The 21,368-nt window shown below is 50.2% G+C and overlaps 2 protein-coding genes across 6 annotated transcripts in view; one reads left to right on the top strand and one right to left on the bottom strand.

Moving 5' to 3' along the window:
- The window catches only part of FAM222B (family with sequence similarity 222 member B), a 79,072-nt gene extending 68,866 nt beyond the window's left edge, over positions 1 to 10,206 (top strand). For 4 of the 5 annotated variants that reach the window (XM_036269844.1, XM_036269843.1, XM_036269846.1 and 1 more), the window contains exon 3: positions 7,713 to 10,206. In XM_036269844.1, coding sequence (XP_036125737.1) covers positions 7,713 to 9,319 — 1,607 coding nt within the window. In that variant the 3' untranslated portion in view covers positions 9,320 to 10,206. The remainder of the gene's footprint in view (positions 1 to 7,712) is intronic. The other variant, XM_036269847.1, reaches the window with a different exon arrangement.
- Positions 10,207 to 14,714: 4,508 nt separating this feature from the next.
- On the bottom strand, positions 14,715 to 20,705 carry TRAF4 (TNF receptor associated factor 4). The gene is made up of 7 exons (XM_036269848.1): positions 20,485 to 20,705; positions 17,506 to 17,557; positions 16,818 to 16,922; positions 16,588 to 16,749; positions 16,339 to 16,500; positions 16,106 to 16,261; positions 14,715 to 15,830 (listed from the first exon to the last, which is right to left on the bottom strand). Exons 1-7 carry the CDS (start codon positions 20,625 to 20,627, stop codon positions 15,198 to 15,200), a joined length of 1,413 nt encoding a protein of 470 aa, XP_036125741.1. The 5' UTR covers positions 20,628 to 20,705; the 3' UTR covers positions 14,715 to 15,197.
- Between the last annotated feature and the right edge of the window lie 663 nt (positions 20,706 to 21,368).

Raw genomic sequence — 21,368 nt, 5'->3', positions numbered from 1 at the left:
AGGAGAAATCCTATTGGTATTTTTAAGCCTTCTTGCTTTCTTTTCTCCCCTCCCAAAATGTATTAAAAAAGGGAAAAATTGTTGTTAGTGTTAAATAAACATTTACAATTAAGGTGAGATGGAACATAAGATGTCTCCTTTGGGAACCAGCACCTAAAAACTGCTTAGAATCCTTGCCCTGGCCAGTTTGGCTTGGCGGTTGGAGCGTCGGACTGCGGACCAGAGTCCTGGGTTCAGTTCCCGCTAGGGGGCATATACTAAATAAATAAATAAATAAATAAATAAAGCTGCTTAGAATCCAATATCGTCAGTTACAAAGATCTTAAAACCAATTTTATGGCTTGTAATTCAGCTACCCCTCGTACCCATTCTTATTTTTAAGTCCCTAGAAACAGAGTTTGTTATCTGGTGGGGTAGGGATGAAATACAGATGTTTATAGCTTACTGTGCTTTATAGTAAGAGTTAGCTCAAGGCAGGAGAAATGGATCAGGGGTCGAGAGATGGGATATGTGGTTCCTAGCTCAGCACTGTAAGTCACCTGGCTAATCACTTTTCCCTAGACTTGAGTTACTATATGTACAGATTCACAGGATTGATTTCTTCTAACTGTACATTTTCTCTTCTCCACTTCCTTTTCTGTGTGCGTAGGAGGATGTAATGTGTTTCCCATCCTAGATGTGTGATTTTCCATAGGGCAGGCTGGATTAAAGAAATCTTGGCTTGGGCCCTGGCCGGTTTGGCTCAGTGGTTAGAGCGTCGGCCTGCGGTCCAGAGAGACCCAGGTTCGGTTCCCGCTAAGGGCGCATACCTCGGTTGCGGTTTGTCCCTGGCTCTGGTTGGTCGTGCGGGTGGCAGCCACTCGATGTGTCCCTTTCATATTGATGTTTCTTTCTCTCTCTCTCTTTCTCTTTCTCTTTCTCTTCCTCTCTCTCCCTCCCACGCTATCTGAACAAAAAATGGAAAAATATTTTTGGGTGAGGATTAAAAAAAAGAAAGAAATCTTGGCTTGGGGTGGGTACTGTACTTGGTAGAGGACTACAGTCAGGGTTAGGTGGATACCTTCCTAGAGCTTTTCTAGATTATATATTCCATGATGTCACTTGCTTTGAGAGTCAGCCATTTTAAAACTCTGCACTTGAAAATTTGTTTTCCTCTGACCCATCTTCTCCTATTCCCCTAGAAAATGTGTTTTCGAACATTTTTATCCTCACCTGAGGATATTTTTACATTTATTTCTAGATATAGTGGGAGCCGGGGGCTAGGGAAGAGAGAGAGAAAGAGAAAGAGAAACATTGACATGAGAGAGACACATTGACTGGCTGCCACCCACACAACCCCAACCAGGACCAGCCACGAACCACAACCAAGACACATGCCCTTGACTGGAATCAAACCCAGGACTCCTTAGTCTGCGGGCCGATGCGCTAACCACTGAGAAAAACCGGCCGAACATTTTTATTTATTTATTTTTAATCCTCACTTGAGGATATTTTTACATTTATCTTCAGACGGGGGGGGGAGAAATACACATTGATGTGAGAGAGACACATTGATTGGTTGCCACCTGCACAACCCCAGCTGGGGCCAGGGACAAACCTCAACCAAGGCATGTGCCCTTGTTCAGATTCGAACCTGGGACTCCCTGGTCCGAGGGCCGCTCTAACTACTGGGCCAACCCAGCCAGGGCACATTTTTTCTTTATTAACTCCAAGCCTATGCTCCTGTTTCCTCAGTTCACAGTCAGGAATATAGTAGTGGCCCAATAAATACTTCTCGGTGAATGGCTGAAATGACCAAAAGACTTTGGTTTTCAAATCATCTTTTAGATAAAAACTTTGACCTCTTTGGGGCCTGGGGCAAATGTCAAAATTCTTTTACTGCTTCTTAGTATGCCTATGTGCCCCCTAGTGGAAGTGCCTGGAAATGGTTAATTGGCCCAATAATTGAGTAAATTATAGGAGTATCAGAAATACTAGCTAACATCTGTTGGGTGCTAACCATATGCCAGGCACTATCTTGAGTATTTTCATTTTAATTTAATTTTATTTTATTATACTTTTTCCATCACCATTTATCTCCTCTATGCCTTTTCCCACCTCCGTCCTCAGCCCCACAATCACCACCCTGTTGAGTATTTTCATGTATGTTCTTATTAATTCCTCAATAATTCCATATGAAGGACTTTCTTATCTTTCTTTTAAGGATGAGGCACAGAGTGTTTGCCACTTGCCAACATCGCATCACTGTTCAGTGACTGGGCTAGAACTCACACTTGGGTCAGATTCCAAAACTTGCGTTAGAAACACTGCATGAGCCTCTCCACCTATAGATAGAGGTTCCTGCTGCACATGCCACCCATGTCGTCTGACCTTCAAAATAGGATACACAGAGGAGGTCCCTTTGGGGAAGCCTGGTATTCAGGCAGATTTTCACCTCAGTCCCTGGAGTAGATAAAAGTACTTCCTGCTACATTTAACTCTCACTCAAGTCCAGGGCATCCTGCAGTTGGGGCTTCCTTTGTCACGTTACTTTGTCCTGTCTTTGGGCAGACTCAGCCAAAAATGCTATCCTTGAATAAATATTGTCAATAAATGTTGACAATCATTGTTCCTGTCCACAGAGTATTTTCCCATTCATTGGATCTCTTGATCTTAGTAATTCTATGAAGTAGGACAGCAGATATCATGCCTGTTTATAAAGGAAGAATGACTGAGACCTGGGTAGTTAGATAATAAAGCCAGTACTTGAATCTGCATTTCTCTTTTTTCCTAATCACATATTCCCTATTATTTTTTTTAATGTTTTTAATTGATTTTTTTTAGAGAGAGAGGAAGGGGGAGAGAGATAGAAACATTGATATGAGAGAGAAACATGGATCAGTTGCCTCCTGCATGCCCCCTATTGGGGATTGAGCCCACAACATGGGCATGTGCCCTGACCAGGAATCGAACCAGAACCTCTCAGTCCATGGGATAGTGCTCAATCCATTGAGCCACACTGGTCAGGCTTCCCTATTCTTTTTTTTTTTTTAATCCTCACCAGAGGAATTTTTCCATTTTTTTGTTCAGATAGAGTGGAAGAGAGAGAGAGAAACATCGACGTGAAAAGGACACATCGAGTGGCTGCCACCCGCACGACCCCACCAGGGCCGGGGACAAACTGCAATCGAGGTACATGCCCTTAGCAGGAACCAAACCCAGGTCTCTTGGGACCACAGGCCAACGCTCTAACTGCTGAGCCAAACCGGCCAGGGCATCTTTTTTTTTTTTTTAATTTTTTTTCCTTTATTGATTTTTTTAGAGAGAGAGAAAGTGAGAGGGAGGGAGAGAGAGATAGAAACATCAATGAGAAAGAACATTGATTGGCCGCCTCCTGCATGTTCCCCACTGGGGATCTGGCCCACAACCTGGGCATGTGTCTGACCAGCAATCGAACCGGCGACTTCTTGGTGCATGGGTCAGTGCTCAACCACTGAGCCACACTGGCCAGACTTCCCTATTCTTTATACTGCCTTATGTCTTGATTAATGACTCCATTGGTATTTGATATTTAAATAAGTTGCTTACAAAGCTGTGGTATCTGTGTTAGCTGTGCACTTGAGATGTTACCAAAGCAAGTAAGGCTCCAGGGTGCCTGTGTGTGAGGACTGAGATAAAGTATTAAGAAGATCTTGACTTTTTTAAAGGGTTAGGTTGGTAAGTTAGGTGGGTGGGGCCAAATTCCCAGAATGTGGCTTGTTGTCCAATATACTCATCTCATCATTGAGATTTTTCCTTAACAAAAATACTGTTTGTATCCCATGTCTACCCTCCCCTCCGCACCATAACTTCCCTTTGATTCTGATCCCTTTATTTGACTGCCCTCATCACTGCTGTCAACATCAGTGGAGGCAGGACAAGAACTAACAGCCCTGCTGATGTGGCTCAGTTGGTTAGAGTGTCATCCTGTGCACTGAAGGGTCATAGGTTTGATTCCCGGTCAGGGCACATAGCCATGTTATAGGTGTGTGATCCCCAGTCACGGTGCATATGGGAGGCAGTAGATCAGTGTTTCTGTTTCATGTTAATGTTTTCCCTCTCTCTCTCCCTCACCCTTCCTTTCTCTCTAAAATCAATAAAACATGTCCTTGAGTGAGGATTTTTTAAAAAAGAAGAGCCCTGGCCAGTTTGGCTCAGCTGTTAGAGCTTCAGCCTGAGGTCTCCAGTTCGATTCCATCAAGGGCACGTGCCTAGGTTGCAGGTTTGATCCCAGGCCTTTGTTGAGTTGTGTAGGAGACAACCAATCTATGTGTCTCTCTCTTTTTCTCTCCCTCCTCTCTCATTCCCTCACTTCCACTCTATTTAAAATTCAATGGAAAAACATCCTCAGGTGAGGATTAACCAAAAAAAAAAAAAGTAAGAAGTGTCATTGTCCCATTTTATACTCCTGAATGAGGCCAAACTCCCTTCTGCCTCTGCTAGAAAAAAACTAACCTGAGAATTGGCACTGACTTGAAACAGTGGAATTCTGTTGAGCTCTGGTCAGTCAGGGCACATAACAAGAATCAACCAGTGATTGGGAAGGAGGGAATCAAGGGTGTAGGGAACATCTGTAATACATTAAACAATAAAGATAAGTTAAAAAAAAAAAAAAAAAAGAATCAACCAATGGCCCTAGCTGGTGTGGCTCAGTGGATTGAGTGTCCTCCAATGGACTGAGAGGTCCAGGTTCAGTTCCTGGTCAGGGCACATGCCTGGGTTTCAGGCTCGATCACCAGTAAAGGGCATGCAGAAGACAGCCAAGAGAAAGATGTTTCTTTTTCACATTGATGTTTCTATCTTTCTCCCTTCCCCTCTTTCTCTAAAAAAAAATCAATAAAAATACATTTTTTAAAATATAAATAAAAGTGAAAATCAATAAAAAAACCTTTCAAAAGGAACTTCAGTATTCAACAAGCCACTGTAAACCTTCCTAACTTGGCCTTCAAGGAGGAAAAGACCACTAACATGGAGGAAAGCTTAGGGGCCGACCTTTACTTCCTGTCTGAACTGAAACCCAGTAGCTTCTAATTCTCATCCCTTAGCCCCAGTTGTTCTGTCAGGCGGTACCTATACTGATGGCACTTAACAAGTATTTACTACATATCTGCTCTGGGTAAGACACTACGCTAGGAGTGTCACATAATTTTAAGCAGTCAAACAGACACCTAAGTACAGCAGCTGACCGGGGCAGTTTCTGATGGGATTCTGGTACCTTGAGTTTAGGAACTATCAGTGATTCTAGACTTTTTTGGTGTCTTCTTTTCCAGTAAAATGTAAGAAGGGTTAGAAAATGGCTCCATTTTATGGAGACTGAAGCCCATTAAGGGACAGTGGCCTGTAAAAAGCAGAACTCACCAGGATGGTGTGGCTTAGTGGATTGAGCGTTGTCCCACGGACTGAGAGGTCCAGGTTCAGTTCCTGGTTGGGACGCATGCCTGGGTTGTGGGCTCGATCCCCAGAGGAGGATATGCAGCAGGCAGCCAATTGATGTTTCTTTCTCTCTCTCTCCCCCCCTCCTTTCCTCTCTATCTAAAAACAAATAAAAACATATTTTTTATAAAACAGAGCTCAGCCCTGGCCAGTTTGGCTTAGCAGTTAGAGCATCGGCCTATGAACCAGAGGGTTATAGATTCGATTCCTAGTCAAGGGCATGTACCTTGATTGCAGGTTCAATCCCCAGCCCTGGTTGGGGTCGTGCAGGAGGCAACCAGTCGATGTCTCTCTTTCTCCCTTCCACTCTATCTAAAAATCAATGGAAAAATATCTGCGGGTGAGGATCAACAAAAAATAAATAAATAAATAAATAAAAAGCAGAACTCAGACTCTGCTCTCAGAGCTTTGACTCACCTTACCAGCTAGTGCTACCTTGTGGATGGAAAAGATTTCTAGGTCTCTCTGCCTCCCTCTCATTCCTGCCCTCAGTTGTTACCATCACATTCATCATTTTAAGATGTTCTTTAAATATATCATCTTACAGTCATTTCGTTTATGGGTAGAGCTTTTATTCTGTACTCAGTAAATAAAGCAGACCCTTAAATATGTTTGCCTGTCTACTAAGTACAAGGCATTGCTCCAGTATTTGAAAGCATTAAACCTTTTTCTTTGTGTACCCTTTTTGCTAAGTTCTACCTTTTTGAATGTGGTCCGGAATTCTCTGCCCGTCCTAGACTTGAGTTTTCTTTTCCTGCTTCCAAGAGCGCAGTTTCTAAGCAATTCCTGCCAGCTAACCAGCAATGTCACCAAAGGACGGCAGCTGTGCTCTCTTCCTTCTAGCACACTCACTAGCCTACTTCTATTCCAGTTGATGCCCGGTGACGTGATTCTGAAATGAGATCTCCTTGAGCGAAGCCAGCTGAAGCCACAAGCTGAGCATTCAGTCAATTTAGTCCCTTCTCTGTATGGCTGCCTTCTGCAAGGGGAGGAAGTAGGGAGGGAGTCAGCTAGCTGAGCCTAGGCTCCCAGCCAAGCCTCTTTCTTTCGGCTTTGGGCAGTTTGTGTACTTACTCACTCAGGAAGCCTTTATTAAACACCTTCTGTGTATACTCAGGGGAGACCCTCCCTCAGAGAGAGGGATAACAGAGCAGAGACCCCTTGCAGGAGCCTGGCATCCTGAAAGAGCTCTTGTTCTCAGAACCTTTCCTTTTTTGACTAGAAGCACAACATCCGCTGGAGTCTGCCCCACCCCCCCCCTTTCCCTGGGAGGCAACTGAAGATGGGAACAAAGAGACTGTTAACATTAATGAGGCCCATTGAGTGGGTATTTCCGCAGTCTCCAAAAGAAGGCAGGTTTTTCCTCTTTCATTTTGGAAAGTGACAGCTGACAAGGGCCAATACAGACTATTTTTGGCTCTTAGGACTTAAAGATTCTCTGAATCCTTCCTTCTCAAATTCCCTCCTTGCTGCCCTGTCATTACTGCCCCCCATCCCCTACACACACACACACACACAGAGAAATAAATAAAGCCTTTTGATCTTCAGGCTGAGAGTAAGCTGTAAACAAAAGTGAACTTGTGACATGAGGTGGGGGAGAGATGTTGGCAGCTTATTCCTCTGCTCCTGAAAAAGAAGCATTCTGTCTTCTGTGTCAGGATACCCGCCCAATGGGCATGACGCCGCAGCTGCCAAGGCTAAGGAGAAAGCTGATGTCTCGTTAAAGAGTAGTCACTGTGGGTGCCCTCTTTACCAGGAAGTCTTGGGGAAAGAGACTGAGGGCTCTGACAAGCAGCTCTGCTTAGAATCATCAACCCCTAGGCCAGCATGGGCTGGTAACAACTTGAAGAGAGTTCCATGTCGGAAAAGAATAACTCTTGGTTGCCTCTGTGAGAATTGGCCAAGTTCTGGCTCTGCCAGATACTGGACTTTTGAAAGTTGCTCTGCGATTTCTATCTTTAGTGATGTCATTTGTAAAATAAGAATGATGATAGTACCTGTTTCCTAAAGCAGTAGCAAGTATTCGTTGAGATAGCCTGTCACTTAGCACAAGGCCTGGCCCATTATAAGTAGTGACTAAATGTTAAAACTGCTGTTATCATGTGGCCTGAGGCTGGGTCTGACAAGAAGACTAGAGATGACAACCTAGCCCCCTGTCCCTCCCCCCATGCACTCAAAAGGGGGATCTAGAAGGGCTGGTTGGCTTGGCACTGATAAGCTCCCTCTACTTCTTTGCTCTCCTTCCCCTTCTCTTTCTCTAGGGGACACTACACAGAAAATGAGAACTGCTCACTATCCTACCCCAGCCGAATTGGACGCGTATGCTAAGAAGGTCGCAAACAACCCACTGACTATAAAAATCTTCCCTAACAGTGTGAAGGTTCCCCAGCGGAAACACGTTCGTCGTACTGTGAACGGCCTCGACACATCAGCCCAGCGCTACAGCCCCTACCCGACTCAGGCTGCCACCAAGGCAGGCCTGCTTGCCATTGTCAAAGTGCCAGCCAAAAGCATACTCAAGGACTTTGACGGCACCCGAGCCCGGTTGCTCCCTGAGGCCATCATGAACCCCCCAGTGGCGCCCTATGCTACTGTGGCACCCAGCACTTTAGCCCACCCACAGGCCCAGGCTCTGGCCCGCCAGCAGGCACTGCAGCATGCACAGACCCTGGCCCACGCCCCTCCCCAGACGCTGCAGCACCCTCAGGGTATCCCGCCACCCCAGGCGCTGTCCCACCCTCAGAGCCTCCAGCAGCCTCAGGGCCTGGGCCACCCTCAGCCCATGGCCCAAACCCAGGGCTTGGTCCACCCTCAGGGTCTGTCTCACCAAGGTCTCCAGCATCCCCCCAATCCCTTGTTGCATGGAGGCCGGAAGATGCCAGACTCAGATGCCCCCCCGAATGTGACCGTGTCTACCTCAACTATCCCCCTTTCAATGGCGGCCACCCTGCAGCACAGCCAGCCCCCGGACCTGAGCAGCATTGTGCACCAGATCAACCAGTTTTGCCAGACGAGGGCAGGCATCAGCACTACCTCAGTGTGTGAGGGCCAGATCGCCAACCCCAGCCCCATTAGTCGCAGTCTGCTCATCAATGCAAGCACCCGGGTGTCGACCCACAGCGTCCCCACACCAATGCCTTCATGTGTGGTCAATCCCATGGAGCACACCCATGCGGCCACAGCCGCATTGCCTGCTGCAGGCCCTGTCAACCTGCCCACGGGCATCTCTCGAGCCCCCACTGGCTACCCTAGCGACCTCAAGCCAGTTGCCTGGAACCAGCATCAGCTGGCCCACCTACAACAGATGTGCAGTGAGGCTGGTGGGACGCCGGCCCCTGGCCTGACAGGCAAGCATGCAACAGGACGCGAGTTGGCAGGGCCTGGCTTTGTGGGCAAGGCCCCTGCCTACCCGCAGGAACTCTGTCTGGCACAGTCCTTCCATTTGAAGCCACCCATGGAGAAACCAACCCCATCCCCACCAGTCAACGGCCTGGCAGCCCCACTGGCCTATCCCAATGGTCACTACTTCCAACCCCTGTGGAACAACATTCTGCCCACTCCCAATAGCGACAGCTCGGGGTCTCAGGACCTCACCATGCCGTTCCATGGTGGGCAGCCCACAGGTGCACCCCTCGACTGTGCAGCAGCTGCTGGGGCCCACTACCGAGCAGGGACCGGGGGCGGTCCAGTGGCAAGCCAGAACAGCTTGATGCAAACAGTGGATTACTTAAGTGGGGATTTCCAGCAGGCCTGCTTCCGAGAACAGAGCCTGGCCATGCTGAGCAAGGCTCACCGAGCCCCTGGCAACCGAGCCCCTGATCCCACAGATAGTCGAAGTCTTCATATTCAGCACCCTGGATATAGATAGGTAGCCCGGTGCCCTCCACAAGCTACACATCATACACCCAATCCTAGGTTTAGTCTTACTTTTGAGTAATTGGATAGTTTCAAAGTTTTACTGCTCCAGTGTGATCATTCTTAGATGTCTAAGAAAGGGAATTCAGTGGGATCTAATTGAGGACAGAGGGGGATTCTCTGCGCTCATCCTCTCCCCTCCATCAGCCCCAGCAGTTTCTGAGTTTATGTTAGTATCTAATCCCAATCCCAGGCTTCTTTCTTCACTGCCTGCCTATCAGTCCTATGCCGTGTCCATTCCCCTCAGCCCCCTTGCATTTCCCACCATTTCCTGTCTTTTCCTGCTCTGCCGATTTCCCTTAGGACTGAGGAGAGCTAAGGAAGGGGCCCTAGGTGAGGTAGCTGTACGTCCCCAGCCCCCTAAACTAGGCCTCTCCCTGTTTGTCTCTTTCTCTGGGACTAAGAAGCCAGATTTACCAAGTGCTCTGGAAGCTAATTCCTTATTCATCCCAAAGACCTCAAATCAAAACTGACCAGTTTTCATTTCTTCTTAGCCTCTCTCCATTCTTCAAGGCTTTGTTTTATATCTATATTGATCCCAGAGCCACTAAACTTATCCTTGCCACACTTCTCAAGGGCATCCTGCAGGCACTTGGCCATAGCCTTGAGACATGGGGGAAAATGTGTCTTTGTGTTGGTTAACTTGGTTCCTGATTCTCCCTTCCGCCCTAGAGAAATGCAGTGACCATCCAGCATACCCAAGATCCCTTTTTCGCTGTTGCTTCTCCAAACTCACCTTCTGCCCTCATCCCCCACCCCATCAAAAAAACTGATCTTACTTGAGGAATTAGGCAGGTAAAGGATGATCACATTGGAGTTTGGAATTAAAAAACACCAAAACAACAACACACACACACCATTTTGGTTCTCTCTACACTGGCTAAGAATATTGCTCTACACTGTAAGTTTTAAATGTCATGTTTCTGTATGAATGTAGTGTGGATTTGAATAGCATTGTGTGTGAGTGGCCCCACAGGTACATTCACCTTCTAGACACCTCCTTTCGCAGCCCCTCAGTTTGATAAAGAAAGAAAGAAAAACACAAAGCCTTAAGCTCTTTGATTCTCCCTTTACCAAATGAGCATGGTTATAACAGCTGAAGATGGGTGTACATTGGAAACAGCCCATTGCCCCTTGCCCATTCTTCACTCATACCCACTCCATGCTCAACGCATCTCATTCCCATGTGACAATTAGTTGGATAGAAGCTTAAACTTTTCTGTAATTTTAAACTTAGATTATGTTTTAATTTTTTTGCACCCTTCTGTTAAAGATACATAGTTGGGTTCTGCTTTTTTTTTTTCTTTTTCTTTTTTTAAACCAAATAAGCCCTTACCTTTCCTCTTGTCTCTGGGGAATGTGAGTTGATGTTCTTATTTAAAATTTTGGGTTTTGTTTACTATACTCTCCACTGTTCTTTAGCCAGAAGTTCTCTAGTGATCTGAAGCAATGTGACTGAAGACCAGTTTTTAAATTATGTGTTGGCAAGTTGCCTTATATTTAAAAAGAGAAGAAAAAAAAGCCTGATTGTGTTATGCCAAATGATAGCAACATGAAGTCCTAATTTATTGTTCCTGATTGTTTTCCTGACGTCTGTAAACACTGGTACCTCCCTGTCCCTGAGCCCCCAGGAGCACCTGGTTCTTCTGGTGCAATGCCTTCTCCCAAGGTATTGACCACCATCTCACCCAGGGCCCCCTTCCAATTCTTCCTTCTTCGAGTTAAATTAAGAAAGCACTACTGTCTCCCCTTATCCCTTGCTTGACTTCCAAACCAGATATTTTTGCTGTGTTTTTTTTTCTAATGCCTCTCCCCGAAAGGTGAGCTGCCATTTTGGGAAATTGGACCAGATACCAACTTGGGGACTTTATATCAAACCTCAAACCCATCTCTTCCTGTGTGGGGGTGCAAGTCTCTGAAGCTCTCACTCCCACCCCTAATCTGCATGGAAAATGTACTGTGACCCCCCCACCTGCCCTCACCTTTGGTGTGAGATGTTTCCTAGTTCACCCTGAATCCCTCACCCCTCTGCCAGCCAACCCCCAACCAGCAATAAGAGGCCAAACCAGGGCCTCCTATCCATGATCCCTGCCTCCATCTCACACTGCCCCTAGGGAATACTGGGATTCCTTGAGCTGTCCACATACTGTAGCATTCATTCTCCATCTCCCTCATCTCGCCTGTGGTGGTTTATGGGTGTGATGGGGTTTTTAAGATTATTATAAACCAGTAAAAAGAAAAAACTCACCATTTGATCTTGTCCTACTCGTTTATAGTGGTTTCTAATGTCTCATTTACTAGAAGGGAAGTAATTCCTCATTTTTAAAAGGGGACCCCTGTTCATTCCACTCAAGCCCTCCCAAACTGTTATTGCAGACCAAGTGTGGGGATTGTAAGGCATGAGGTAGACTCTTCATTCAGCCCCCAGGAGGATATCCAGCTCACTAGACCTCTCCCTAGGCAGGACAGACAGCTGGGGCCTTGGTGAGATTTGAAGGGTTCATGTGGTTTGCTGCCCTTCAGGGAGATCGGAAGTGTACTGCCACTTCCACTCCAGGGACAATAAGTCATTGAAAAATGGGTGGCTTGCTAATAAGCCATTAAAGACTAAGCATCCCTCCCCTTCTCCCACCTCCAACACTGGAACTTCTGAGGGACTCTGACAGAGGTGGAGGTAATAAGTGTTATAATCGGTAACATGAATAGTAGCCCTCTTGATGAATCTTAAGGGTTGAGTATTGGAGAACTTTCACTTTTTATATTTTTGTTTGCTGGGAAAAAACTAAGAGCTATTTACAGTTGACCCTTGAACAAGAGAGGGGGTGGTTAGAGGTACCTTTAACTCCCCCACCCTCCTGCAGTCTAAAATAACTTGATTCCAGAAAATTTACTAATAGCCTATTGACTGGAAGCCGTGCCAACAATTGCCAATTAATACATATTTTATATGTAGTATATGTTCTATTATAATAACATAAGCAAGAGGGAAAATGTTTTAAAACAAGACAATATACAGTATTTATTGAAAAAAATCCACATATAAGTTCACCTGCGCAGTTCAACCCCATGTTGTTCAAGGGTCAGCTAGATTCTCCATTCCCCTTTCTTCTAAGTGTGGGTTTGGGCTAAGATGTGATGGAGGGAAGGAATGATTCCAATAGATGAGGGATTCAATGAGGGTGGAATCAGATCCTTAGTAGCAAGAGAATCAGCAGGTCCCTGTCAGAATACTGTTGGAATTGAAAGCACCCTCCCCTCCCGAGCATACCCGTATCTGTGGGTTGCCCTTTTGTGAAGCAGCTTTCCCAACTTGACTCCTCGTGCTATCCCTGTGAAAGAAAGCCTTCTTATGCCTGTGTCAAATGAGACCTGCAGTCTGCCCAAGGTAAAGTAGGTGGTGAAGTAAGCCCAACTTTGCCTCCACAGTGAACAATTCCTGGGGTAGGTGCTTAGAGAGTCCAGCTCATACTTTGATGCACGACCTGGCCTGCCCCAGCCAGAGTGGCTCAGTGCTCATCCTGTGCACTGAAAGGTTGCCTGTTCAATTCCCAGTCAGGGCACACACCTGGGTTGCGGGCTCAGTCCTTGGTTGGAGCAAGTACAGAAGGCAACCAATTGATGTTTCTCCCTTCCTCTCTAAGCATGTCCTTGGGTGAGGATTTAAAAAAACAAAAACAAAAAAACCTGGCCTGAATTCCACAAAGCAACCATGACTGCCTGCAACAGCACTGGAATGAGGTGAGGGCTAGGCCAGGGTATGTTGTTGACTGCAATTCCCCATTGCTGCACACAACTCTAGGAGGCACGTTCCCCTGGAATGGTGCATTGGCAGTCTTGCCAGCAAAGAGCCCAAGTTTGATCCAGGATGTCCAACTTCTCTTGGAAAGATGGTTCCACTTGTTGTCTGAAGTAAGCACTTAAGTGAAGGCATTTCTTCTGCTAGAGCTCATGGTTATCCTTACTAACTTCCAGATGTCACTGTACCAAGATGGTTTATCTGGTGAAGGGGACCTGTCTCCCTAGTCAGTTAATTTGAACTTTTGAAGTCCTGGCTGGTGGTTAGTTTCTCAGGCTGGCTGTCTCAGGCTATCCTTTTCTGTCATTTTCTGAGAAGGGCTCTTTTCACCTGAGCTCTGTGTAGTGGTGAAGGCAAGAACTACAGCCCTTGAACCTTCCCTTTACTAGATTACAGTTTCCATCATTGGGCCTTTTCAAGGCCAGCCAAGAGTAAGGCACTTTATGTTGATTGGTTGATTTTACAACAAATCTAGAAGGTGAGCAGGATCACTCTCATTTTACCTCACCCCCCCCCCCAACATAGCTAAGTAACCTGCTTAAAAGGAAGCAAAGTAGGGATCCAAACTCAAATCTCACTATTGGGAAAACGGAAGCTATACTTCTAGGACTTGCTGGAGCCTGAAACAGAATCCAGGCCCTGCTCCAAACCAGCTGAAAGATCACTGAAGTCTATTCACTTTTCTGTTGCTATTTCACCAGTCAAATGTGGATAATCACAGGCACCCCATTGAGGCTTATATGAAAAGCAAATAAGCCTGGCCAGTGTGGCTCAGTGGATTGAGCATCATCCCATGGACTGAGAAGTCCTGGTTTGATTCCTAGTCAGGGCACATGCCCAGGTTGCTGGCTCAATCCCCAGTAGGGAGTGTGCAGGAAGCAGCTGATTGATGCTTCTCTTTCACATTGATGTTTCTCTCTCTCCCTTCCTTTTTTTTTTTTTTAAATTCTTCATTAAAAAAAAAAAGCAAGTAAGTATGGATGAGAAAATCCAAACGCTTTGTATACCTTGAGGGCCCTTTTGCTCAGCTTAAGTCTCTGTATGTGGGCTGGGCTTTGGAGTTAGGTTAACATTCATCAAGCACTTATTTTGTGCTGGGAACATGCTTTGTCTCATTAAATCTTCAGTGCAGCCTACTAAGACAGGTTCTGTTATGGTGATAAAAGCTATTTCGCTTGACTGATGTATTAAATGAAATAATGCATATAAAGTGCTTAGCAGTGTCTGCCACATATAAGTACTAAATAAATGGTAATCATTATCATTAGACTTGCCTAGGGCAGAGACATTACTAGTCTTTGGTAGGCTATGTTATCTGGGACTCCAGCTTTCTAAAATGTTCGGAGCTTGAACTTCTCCCATCTAACCACCAGAGGGCAGCGGCAGGCATCTTCCAAAGTCTGGTGCACTTTCCCGGCCGTCCACCAGAGGGCGACCCACCAGGGCAGCTGGATCCTGGAGCCAGCCTGTCTCTGACTGGTCCCTTGCCTTCACAGTTGGGCCCAGCCTTCCAAGACCCTAACCAACCCAGATGAGTCAGATTGGAATCAAATTAATAAATACAATTCAGGATTTATTAAAAATCAGGGCTCTCCTGCTGCGCCCTCCTGGAACTACGTAAATAAATAACCAGAGAGGGCAAAACTGGGGAAAAGGGAAGAGAAATAAGATCTCAAGACAGGTTCTTTACCCAACTCCCCCTCCCCACTATGGCTCTTGGGACATAGCACCAACAGGCACCTCAGTCCAGGTAGAGTGTGGCCGGCACCAAGGCATGTCTGCCCTGCCCAGGAGAGGAGACAAGCCCTCTAGGATCACTTGTTTCCAAGCCCTTGATGACCCAAGACCTGCTCACCAGGGCTGAAGCACCAATAGGAGGCACCTGAGGGTGGTAAGGAAGAGGGGAAGAGGAATAGGGTAACAGACCCTAGGCTGCAGAAACAGCTGAAAGGGGGTCCTGCCCCCTCTCCAGGTTCAGCCAGTGCCTGACAGAGGTCATATTCAACCCCCCTTTCTCCTGGAGCCCTGTCTGTGCTCAGCTGAGGATCTTTCGGGGCAATTCAACTGAGGCACGAATAAAGACTGCATCATCCCGCACATAGTTTCGCTTGCGGATATCCTGGTGGGAGATGAACTTGGGGTAACCAAAGCCCAAAGAACTCTCATCCAGGGAGCCCCGCCAAGTGCCTGGTTTTTGGAAATTCTTCCAGTTTGGGTCAGGGTGAAAGGTCTCAGTGACATGCTGTGGCTTAGCCAGCCCAGGGTCGCTCTGATCCAGCAGGGAGAAAGTGACGCGGCGGGCAAAGGGCCACTCAAGAAGATTGTCAAAGGCACCTGGCAGCACACGAATATACAGCGAGAGATGTGTGCCTTCACCACTGCCATTGCCATTGAGGAATGCAGACACCTGCAGCTTGTAGCCATACTTATGTGTGTAGAAGGCCGGGCTGAAGCACTCAAGGTTGGGCTTGGCTTTGGCCTCCTGTAGCCGTCGCCCATAGCTGCCAATCTTCCAGATGAGCACACCATCACTGCCCACCGACAGCTCCTCCAGCTCTCGCCTTAGCTCCTGCAGCTCCTGACGCTGCCGGCTCACGAGGGCACACATCATGGCCAGATGGGGCTTGACGCTCTCCTCCACATGTCGTGCCATTGCCAGCTTAGGGCACTGTTGGCAAAGCCCCAGGCCGTGGGGGAAGGGAGGAGAGTTATCAGTACAGGTAAGCCCAGGGTAGAGGGGAGGAGTGGGTACAGTGTGGCAGGCACCCAGCTCTGAATGAGGACGGTTGAGGGCACTAGGAAGAGAATGAAGCTGGCCAGCAGGGGAAAGGACTGAAAGCTTCAGAGCAGCAGAGCAGGGACCACCAAGGGCTGGGGCCCCTAAGTCTATGTCTGAGGCTTCAAGGACAAGAAGGGGGTTGACAGGAAGGAGGGGCATCTCACCCTGTGCTTGCAGCCGGAGTCTTTGAATGGACATAGCACCAGGGCAGTGCTACAGCTGTCCTTCAGATGGCCTGGCAGGTCCTCCCGAGCCACGGTGCCCACGCCACATTGGTTGGGGCAGGGCACAGGCAACCTTGGGCACTGGTACTGGTGGCTCTAGGGCCGTAGAGACAGTGGTCAGTAGCCTGACCCACTGCTACCTGCCCCACAGCCCAGTTCAGGAAGGGCCTCACCTGGATGGTGTCAAAGACAAACTCCTTGGTGCAGTAGGTACAAGGCTGGGTGCGCTTGGGGCACTCAGAGGTGGCATGCTGGGCCAGCAGCCGCCGCATCATGCGGGCACCACACTTGTTCTCACAGTACACACTCTCTTGGGGACACATGCCCTCGTGGCTCTGAAAATGTCAAAGGGGCTGAGTTAAGGGCCACCTGGGCCACCAGGTGCCCCACTCTCCCTCTACCCTCAGCCAGGCCCCACTCACCTCAAAGGCCTCCCCACTGAAATCACAGCCACAAAACTCGCACTTGAGGTGCCGCTTGGGGCAGTCGTGCTGCAAATGTGCAGGCAGATCTCTGCGGCTCAGTTTGGTGGGGCAACGATTGGGGCAAGGGACTACATTGAAGCTGCAGGTATTCAGGTGACCCTGGTAGAAAGGGCTGCAGTTAGTGCCTGCCAAGGGAGGGGCAGTCTCCGACCCCATCAGAGCCTCACCTGTAGGTGACGAAGTGGCCCACTCCAGCGGCAGCCCTCCTCACTGTGGATGCAGCGGATAGGCAGGCCCAACACCTGTACCTCCAGCTCTGGGTCTGGGTAGATCTGGGACAGTAATGTGGGAAACTGGTCAGGGTCAGAGCCTGCTACAGTCCCCACTTCCTGCCTCCTCCACCCCCAGATAGGCTAGCTCTACCTCAGAGCCAGTAACAGCCTCTCCTGGGCTATATTCCCCTCTGTGCCCAGTGTTAAAGGGTACAGCAGGCAATATCTGCTCCATTGCCAGATCCTGGGGTCCCCAACATGCCTGCACATGACATTCCCTTTGGAGTAGCAGCCAATCAACCTGCTTAATCACAGGCAGCCCCCAAACCCTCTGCCTCCTTCCTTCTGATAGAGGGGTCCTGGCCTTCTGCCACAGGTCTGGCCTGCCACCCAGAGGAGAGGGGAACACTTCTTGTGGGCACAGAGCAGCTCTGTGCACCCCCACAAGCTGGGCATTGTGCCCACCCTCCAGGGCAAATATGGGCCTCATTTGCAAAGGAGGGAACAGGCCACTTTTGTGGGGGCACATGATTCGGAAGCACTAGGTTGACATTGGCCTGGAGCCTACTGGCGGCCAGCAACTCCAGCCTCCACCAAGGGTAACAGCCTATACCTGGGCCTCTGCCTGGCTCTGTGGACTCACCTTGGCATAGTCCAAAGGAAGCTGGTCCTCAGGGCATTTGAAAACTCCTTCACTGTGAAAGGAGAGGAGACAGGGTCAAAGCTCCACATTATGGGAGGGAGAACCCTGGGCCCCACCCACTCAACCAGGGCTGACTCCTTCCCTCACCAGACCGGTTCCTAGCCAGCCCCACCTGAGAGGGCTAACAGAGTCCTGAGGGTATTGGCTTCCCCAAGGCCCCGGAAGGTCCCAGCTCTTGTCCTGAGGAGGGGAGTTCTAGGCCCAGTGGAGGCAGAGACAGCTGCTTCAGACAGCATTTGGCCAACAGGTGGCAGCTGGCACCCCTCCCCCCAGGATGGCAGCTGGACTGGGAAAGAACAGGCTGCCCAGCCATCCCCTCTAACCAGGTTAATTTTCACTGGCTGGGCTGAAAGTTGATGGGGGGCAGGGTGAACAGGGATGGGCTGAGATTAAGTGCCAGGGCTTCCCAATTCCTATAAGGGTGCCCAGCCAAGAACCAGGGGCAAAGGTCAGCTTAGGGCCACCTTATCCCATCCCTTCCCTCCTTCTTATGAGGGTGTGTCTCCTAAAGCAAAGAGGAGGAAAGGCTAGCTGAAGGCACTGTTTACACTACCAACAAGACCGCACCACCTGTCTCTGAGGAGCTGAACATCCCCAATTTTGCAGATGAAAGAACTGAGGCTACAGCTGAAGCAGCACCTGGATGTCTGTCTGATTCCACAGCTCAGATAGGTTCTGTCATACTTTACAGCACAGGAGAGAGGCAAAAACAGTCCAGGCAAACACCGCCAAGACTCTGCTCAGAGTGGCATGCATCTGAAGCCTGCCGCCCTCCTCCTCCACCCATTCCCACTAGGCTGTGTAGCACTCAAGGAACCTGTTGGTATGCCACATGACCTTGCTGACCCTAGCCAGAGCAAGGGCTCACCCAGCAGGACGGAAGGCCCTCAGGCATGGCATTTCTGGCAGGTGTGTCAGTTATGTGGGAGGCAGGCAGGAATCAGGTGGAAGCAGAGGCCACATGGCAGCCCTGTCCATATGGTACTTTGCAGGACCTGGGCAGTTCCTGCCCCAAATGCCCAGTGGATTTCTAGCACCCGCCTCCTCTCTCTGATCCCACTACTACCACTGGCCATGCCATCAATGCAAAGAATACATGCCCAGGCACTGATGAAGTATGCCCATGCCCATAGGGCAAGCAGCCTTCCTGGACCAACCTGCCAGGAGTGGGGAAAGAGGGGTGGGCCATGGGGGGTGGGGTCTGCTTGGCTGCTTCAGGAATGTGCTGACTTCATGGTTTTTGAGACAGGGAGGGGACTGAGGCAAGTCCCCAGGCTTCAAGCAGATTAGCCTGAACAGCTTGGGCTCAGTCAGGACAAAGGTTTCATCAGTGCTAAGGACAGACACCCTTGTTGTACCGTATCATGTGGTGGTGAGGGGCAGAGCCTGTCCAACCACCTCTTCCCACCTCCTTCCAGGGGCCTCAGTAGCAAAATTCAGGCTCTAGGGGAAAGGGGGAGGCAGGGGCAGAGACTGCTCTAGGCCTTGCAGTGGAGGCCCAGGCCCAGGGGAGAAGACAGGATGGGGGGAGGGGGCTGTAGGAGAGGAAGAGGGGATTTCCGGGAGGAGGAGGGGCAGAAGTAGCAGAGAGGGGCAGGGGAGGTGGAGGAAAAGGGGCCTGGCAGCCCCCTCCTAGATCTTTCCCTGAGGCAGTGGGGGTGGGTCAGCTGAGTTGGGTGGGGGGTGCTCAGCTGGCCTCATCTGGAAACCAGAGGGCTGGGGAAGGGCACTGGAGAAGACAATGGGATTGTGTGTCTGTAGGGGAGAATGTGTGTACACTGAAAGGAGGAGGGAGGAGGAGGGAGGAGGGTGAGGGAAAAGGAGGAGGGGGCAACAGCAGCTTGTGCAGGAGCATATGTGAGGGCAGGAGCGGGCCCAGGCTGTGGGGAACAAAAAACAAAGAGCCTGCTGAGATTTCCGCCAGGCAAGGGACTGCAGAGACAGCCAGAGGGAGGGAGGGAAGGAGAGAGAGTGCACTAAAGGGAGAAGCCTCAGAGATGCTCTCCTTGCCTGCACCCCTCAGCAAACAGCCTCCTGACACATGGCAGCGGCTGACCCAGCCTTCCCCTGTGATCTTGGCACACAACCCCCCACACCCGGCCTGAGCAGTTCCCAGCGTGGGCAGGAAATTCAAGACCACCGGGCGCCCAGAACTCAACGGATGCCAAGAGCTAAGGGGTGCCCTGGGTCCTCAGAGAACAGGGGATGATCAGTAACAGCCAGGGTGCGACCCCTCCTAAGATCTATAGACCATCAGTGGTACTCAATACCCCCTGGGGCAGGAGGGACACCAAAACGTTCCTGCTTCAGGGGAGAGCTGAGCGTTACAGTCCTCCCACTATTGTGCGACCACATGCAGCCCAGACTTAAATCCCAGATAAGCCTTGAAGAAACTGTGACCATGGGCAAATCTCAGCCTTTCTTTGAATCTCTCCTTTCATCATCTGTGAAATGGGAGAACAATAGCTGCCCCGTTCTTGTAATGTTCGAAGAATCAAGAGGTTAGTTAGATGAGTGAAAACTCCGGAAGTTTAAGGTGCAGCGCAGGAGGAAGAGTTTTGTCATCCTCCTCCCAGAAGGATTCAAAGTTCAAGGATGAGGTAGGTTGCTGTGGCTCCCAGGTGAGGGGGAAGGGCCAGCCACGGGTCAGGAAGGGCGTCTTTTCCCACCTCCACTCCTAAGGAAGGTACTGAATTCTTCCGACCGGGCACGCGAGCCACTCGCACCCGGAACCCTACGGATTAGTACGTGGGGTTCTCCCTCCGGGCCTGACGTCATCGCCGCCCCGTGATGTCACGGTGGGCGCCCCTGAGGTCACCGGGCCAAGGCTCAGACAAAGGCCCGGCGTGCCTCCGGCCCGGGCCCCTCCCCATGCGGTGTGCCCCCCGCACTGGCCATCCCCGCTACCCCGGCCCGCACCTGAGGAACTCCTGCAGGCAGGTGTCGCAGAAGCGGTGGCCGCAGGTAGAAACCTGCACAGGCTCGCGCATGGGCTTCCCGCACAGGGGGCACAGCAGCCGCCGCTTGGGCTTCTCCAGGAACTTGTAGTCGAAACCGGGCATGGCGGGCGGGCACGGGCGAGCGGGGCCGGGCACGCGGCGGCCCCACAGCCCGCGCCTCGCTCCGCCGCGCTCCCGGCTCCGGGCGGCGCCGACTGTTGGCCGCGGCCTGGGCTCAGCCCGCCCGCCCGCCGCCGGAAGAGGGGGCGGAGCCGTGCCCGCTCGGTCCTAGTGCCCGTCCCAGGAGTGCTCCCCTCTCACCCCTCGAGCTCGAGGCTTCGAGGTAGGCACTTGGCCAGGCTTACGCCCTCCCCGAAGCCGGGCTCCTGTTTCCGCTGGGGAAGAGATTGTGGCTCCGCTTCTCCCCGGAGCAGGGGAGACGGGGGCTGCGCCCTGACGCAGGATGGGCAGAGGGCCCCGGAGACTGGACGCGCCACGCCACAATGGTTTGCTTCTCCCGAGTGTACAGCTCCGTCTAGTCTCGGGGGCCACGTGTCGCCCAGGAGCCCGGGACGCCGGCTTCCAGGTGCTAGGCAGCCGAAGCCGGGCAACCAGATCTTGGGAGACTGCCTGGGGAGGGGAGGCAGGCTGGGCACTGGGCCAAAGGAAACTCGGCCCCAGCCTTAGGCTGCGCCCACATTCCTTCCTTGACCAAGGCTCAGCAGCAGAGATGGGGGGGCGGGGGACGACAGCCCAACCCTGGGGTGTTGGGCAGCCACTCCCCCCTCCTGAAGAGACCACACTTTAGGCAGGCAGCTGATGTTTTTATTGGCACTACTTCCCAGTCATCTGGAAACTGGTCTG

Source organism: Molossus molossus, unplaced genomic scaffold (assembly GCF_014108415.1).
Source record: "Molossus molossus isolate mMolMol1 unplaced genomic scaffold, mMolMol1.p scaffold_m16_p_19, whole genome shotgun sequence".
In the NCBI taxonomy this organism is placed as follows: domain Eukaryota; kingdom Metazoa; phylum Chordata; class Mammalia; order Chiroptera; family Molossidae; genus Molossus; species Molossus molossus.
This window is presented reverse-complemented; position numbering and strand designations above follow the sequence as displayed.

Coding starts and splice junctions, on each gene's coding strand:
- TRAF4 (XM_036269848.1), bottom strand. CDS start 20,627: ATGCCCGGTTTCGACTACAAGTTCCTGGAGAAGCCCAAGCGGCGGCTG. Junction 16,501..16,587: donor TCAGTGGGGAGGCCTTTGAG/GTGAGTGGGGCC, acceptor TGACATTTTCAG/AGCCACGAGGGCATGTGTCC. Junction 16,262..16,338: donor TTGTCTTTGACACCATCCAG/GTGAGGCCCTTC, acceptor CTACGGCCCTAG/AGCCACCAGTACCAGTGCCC.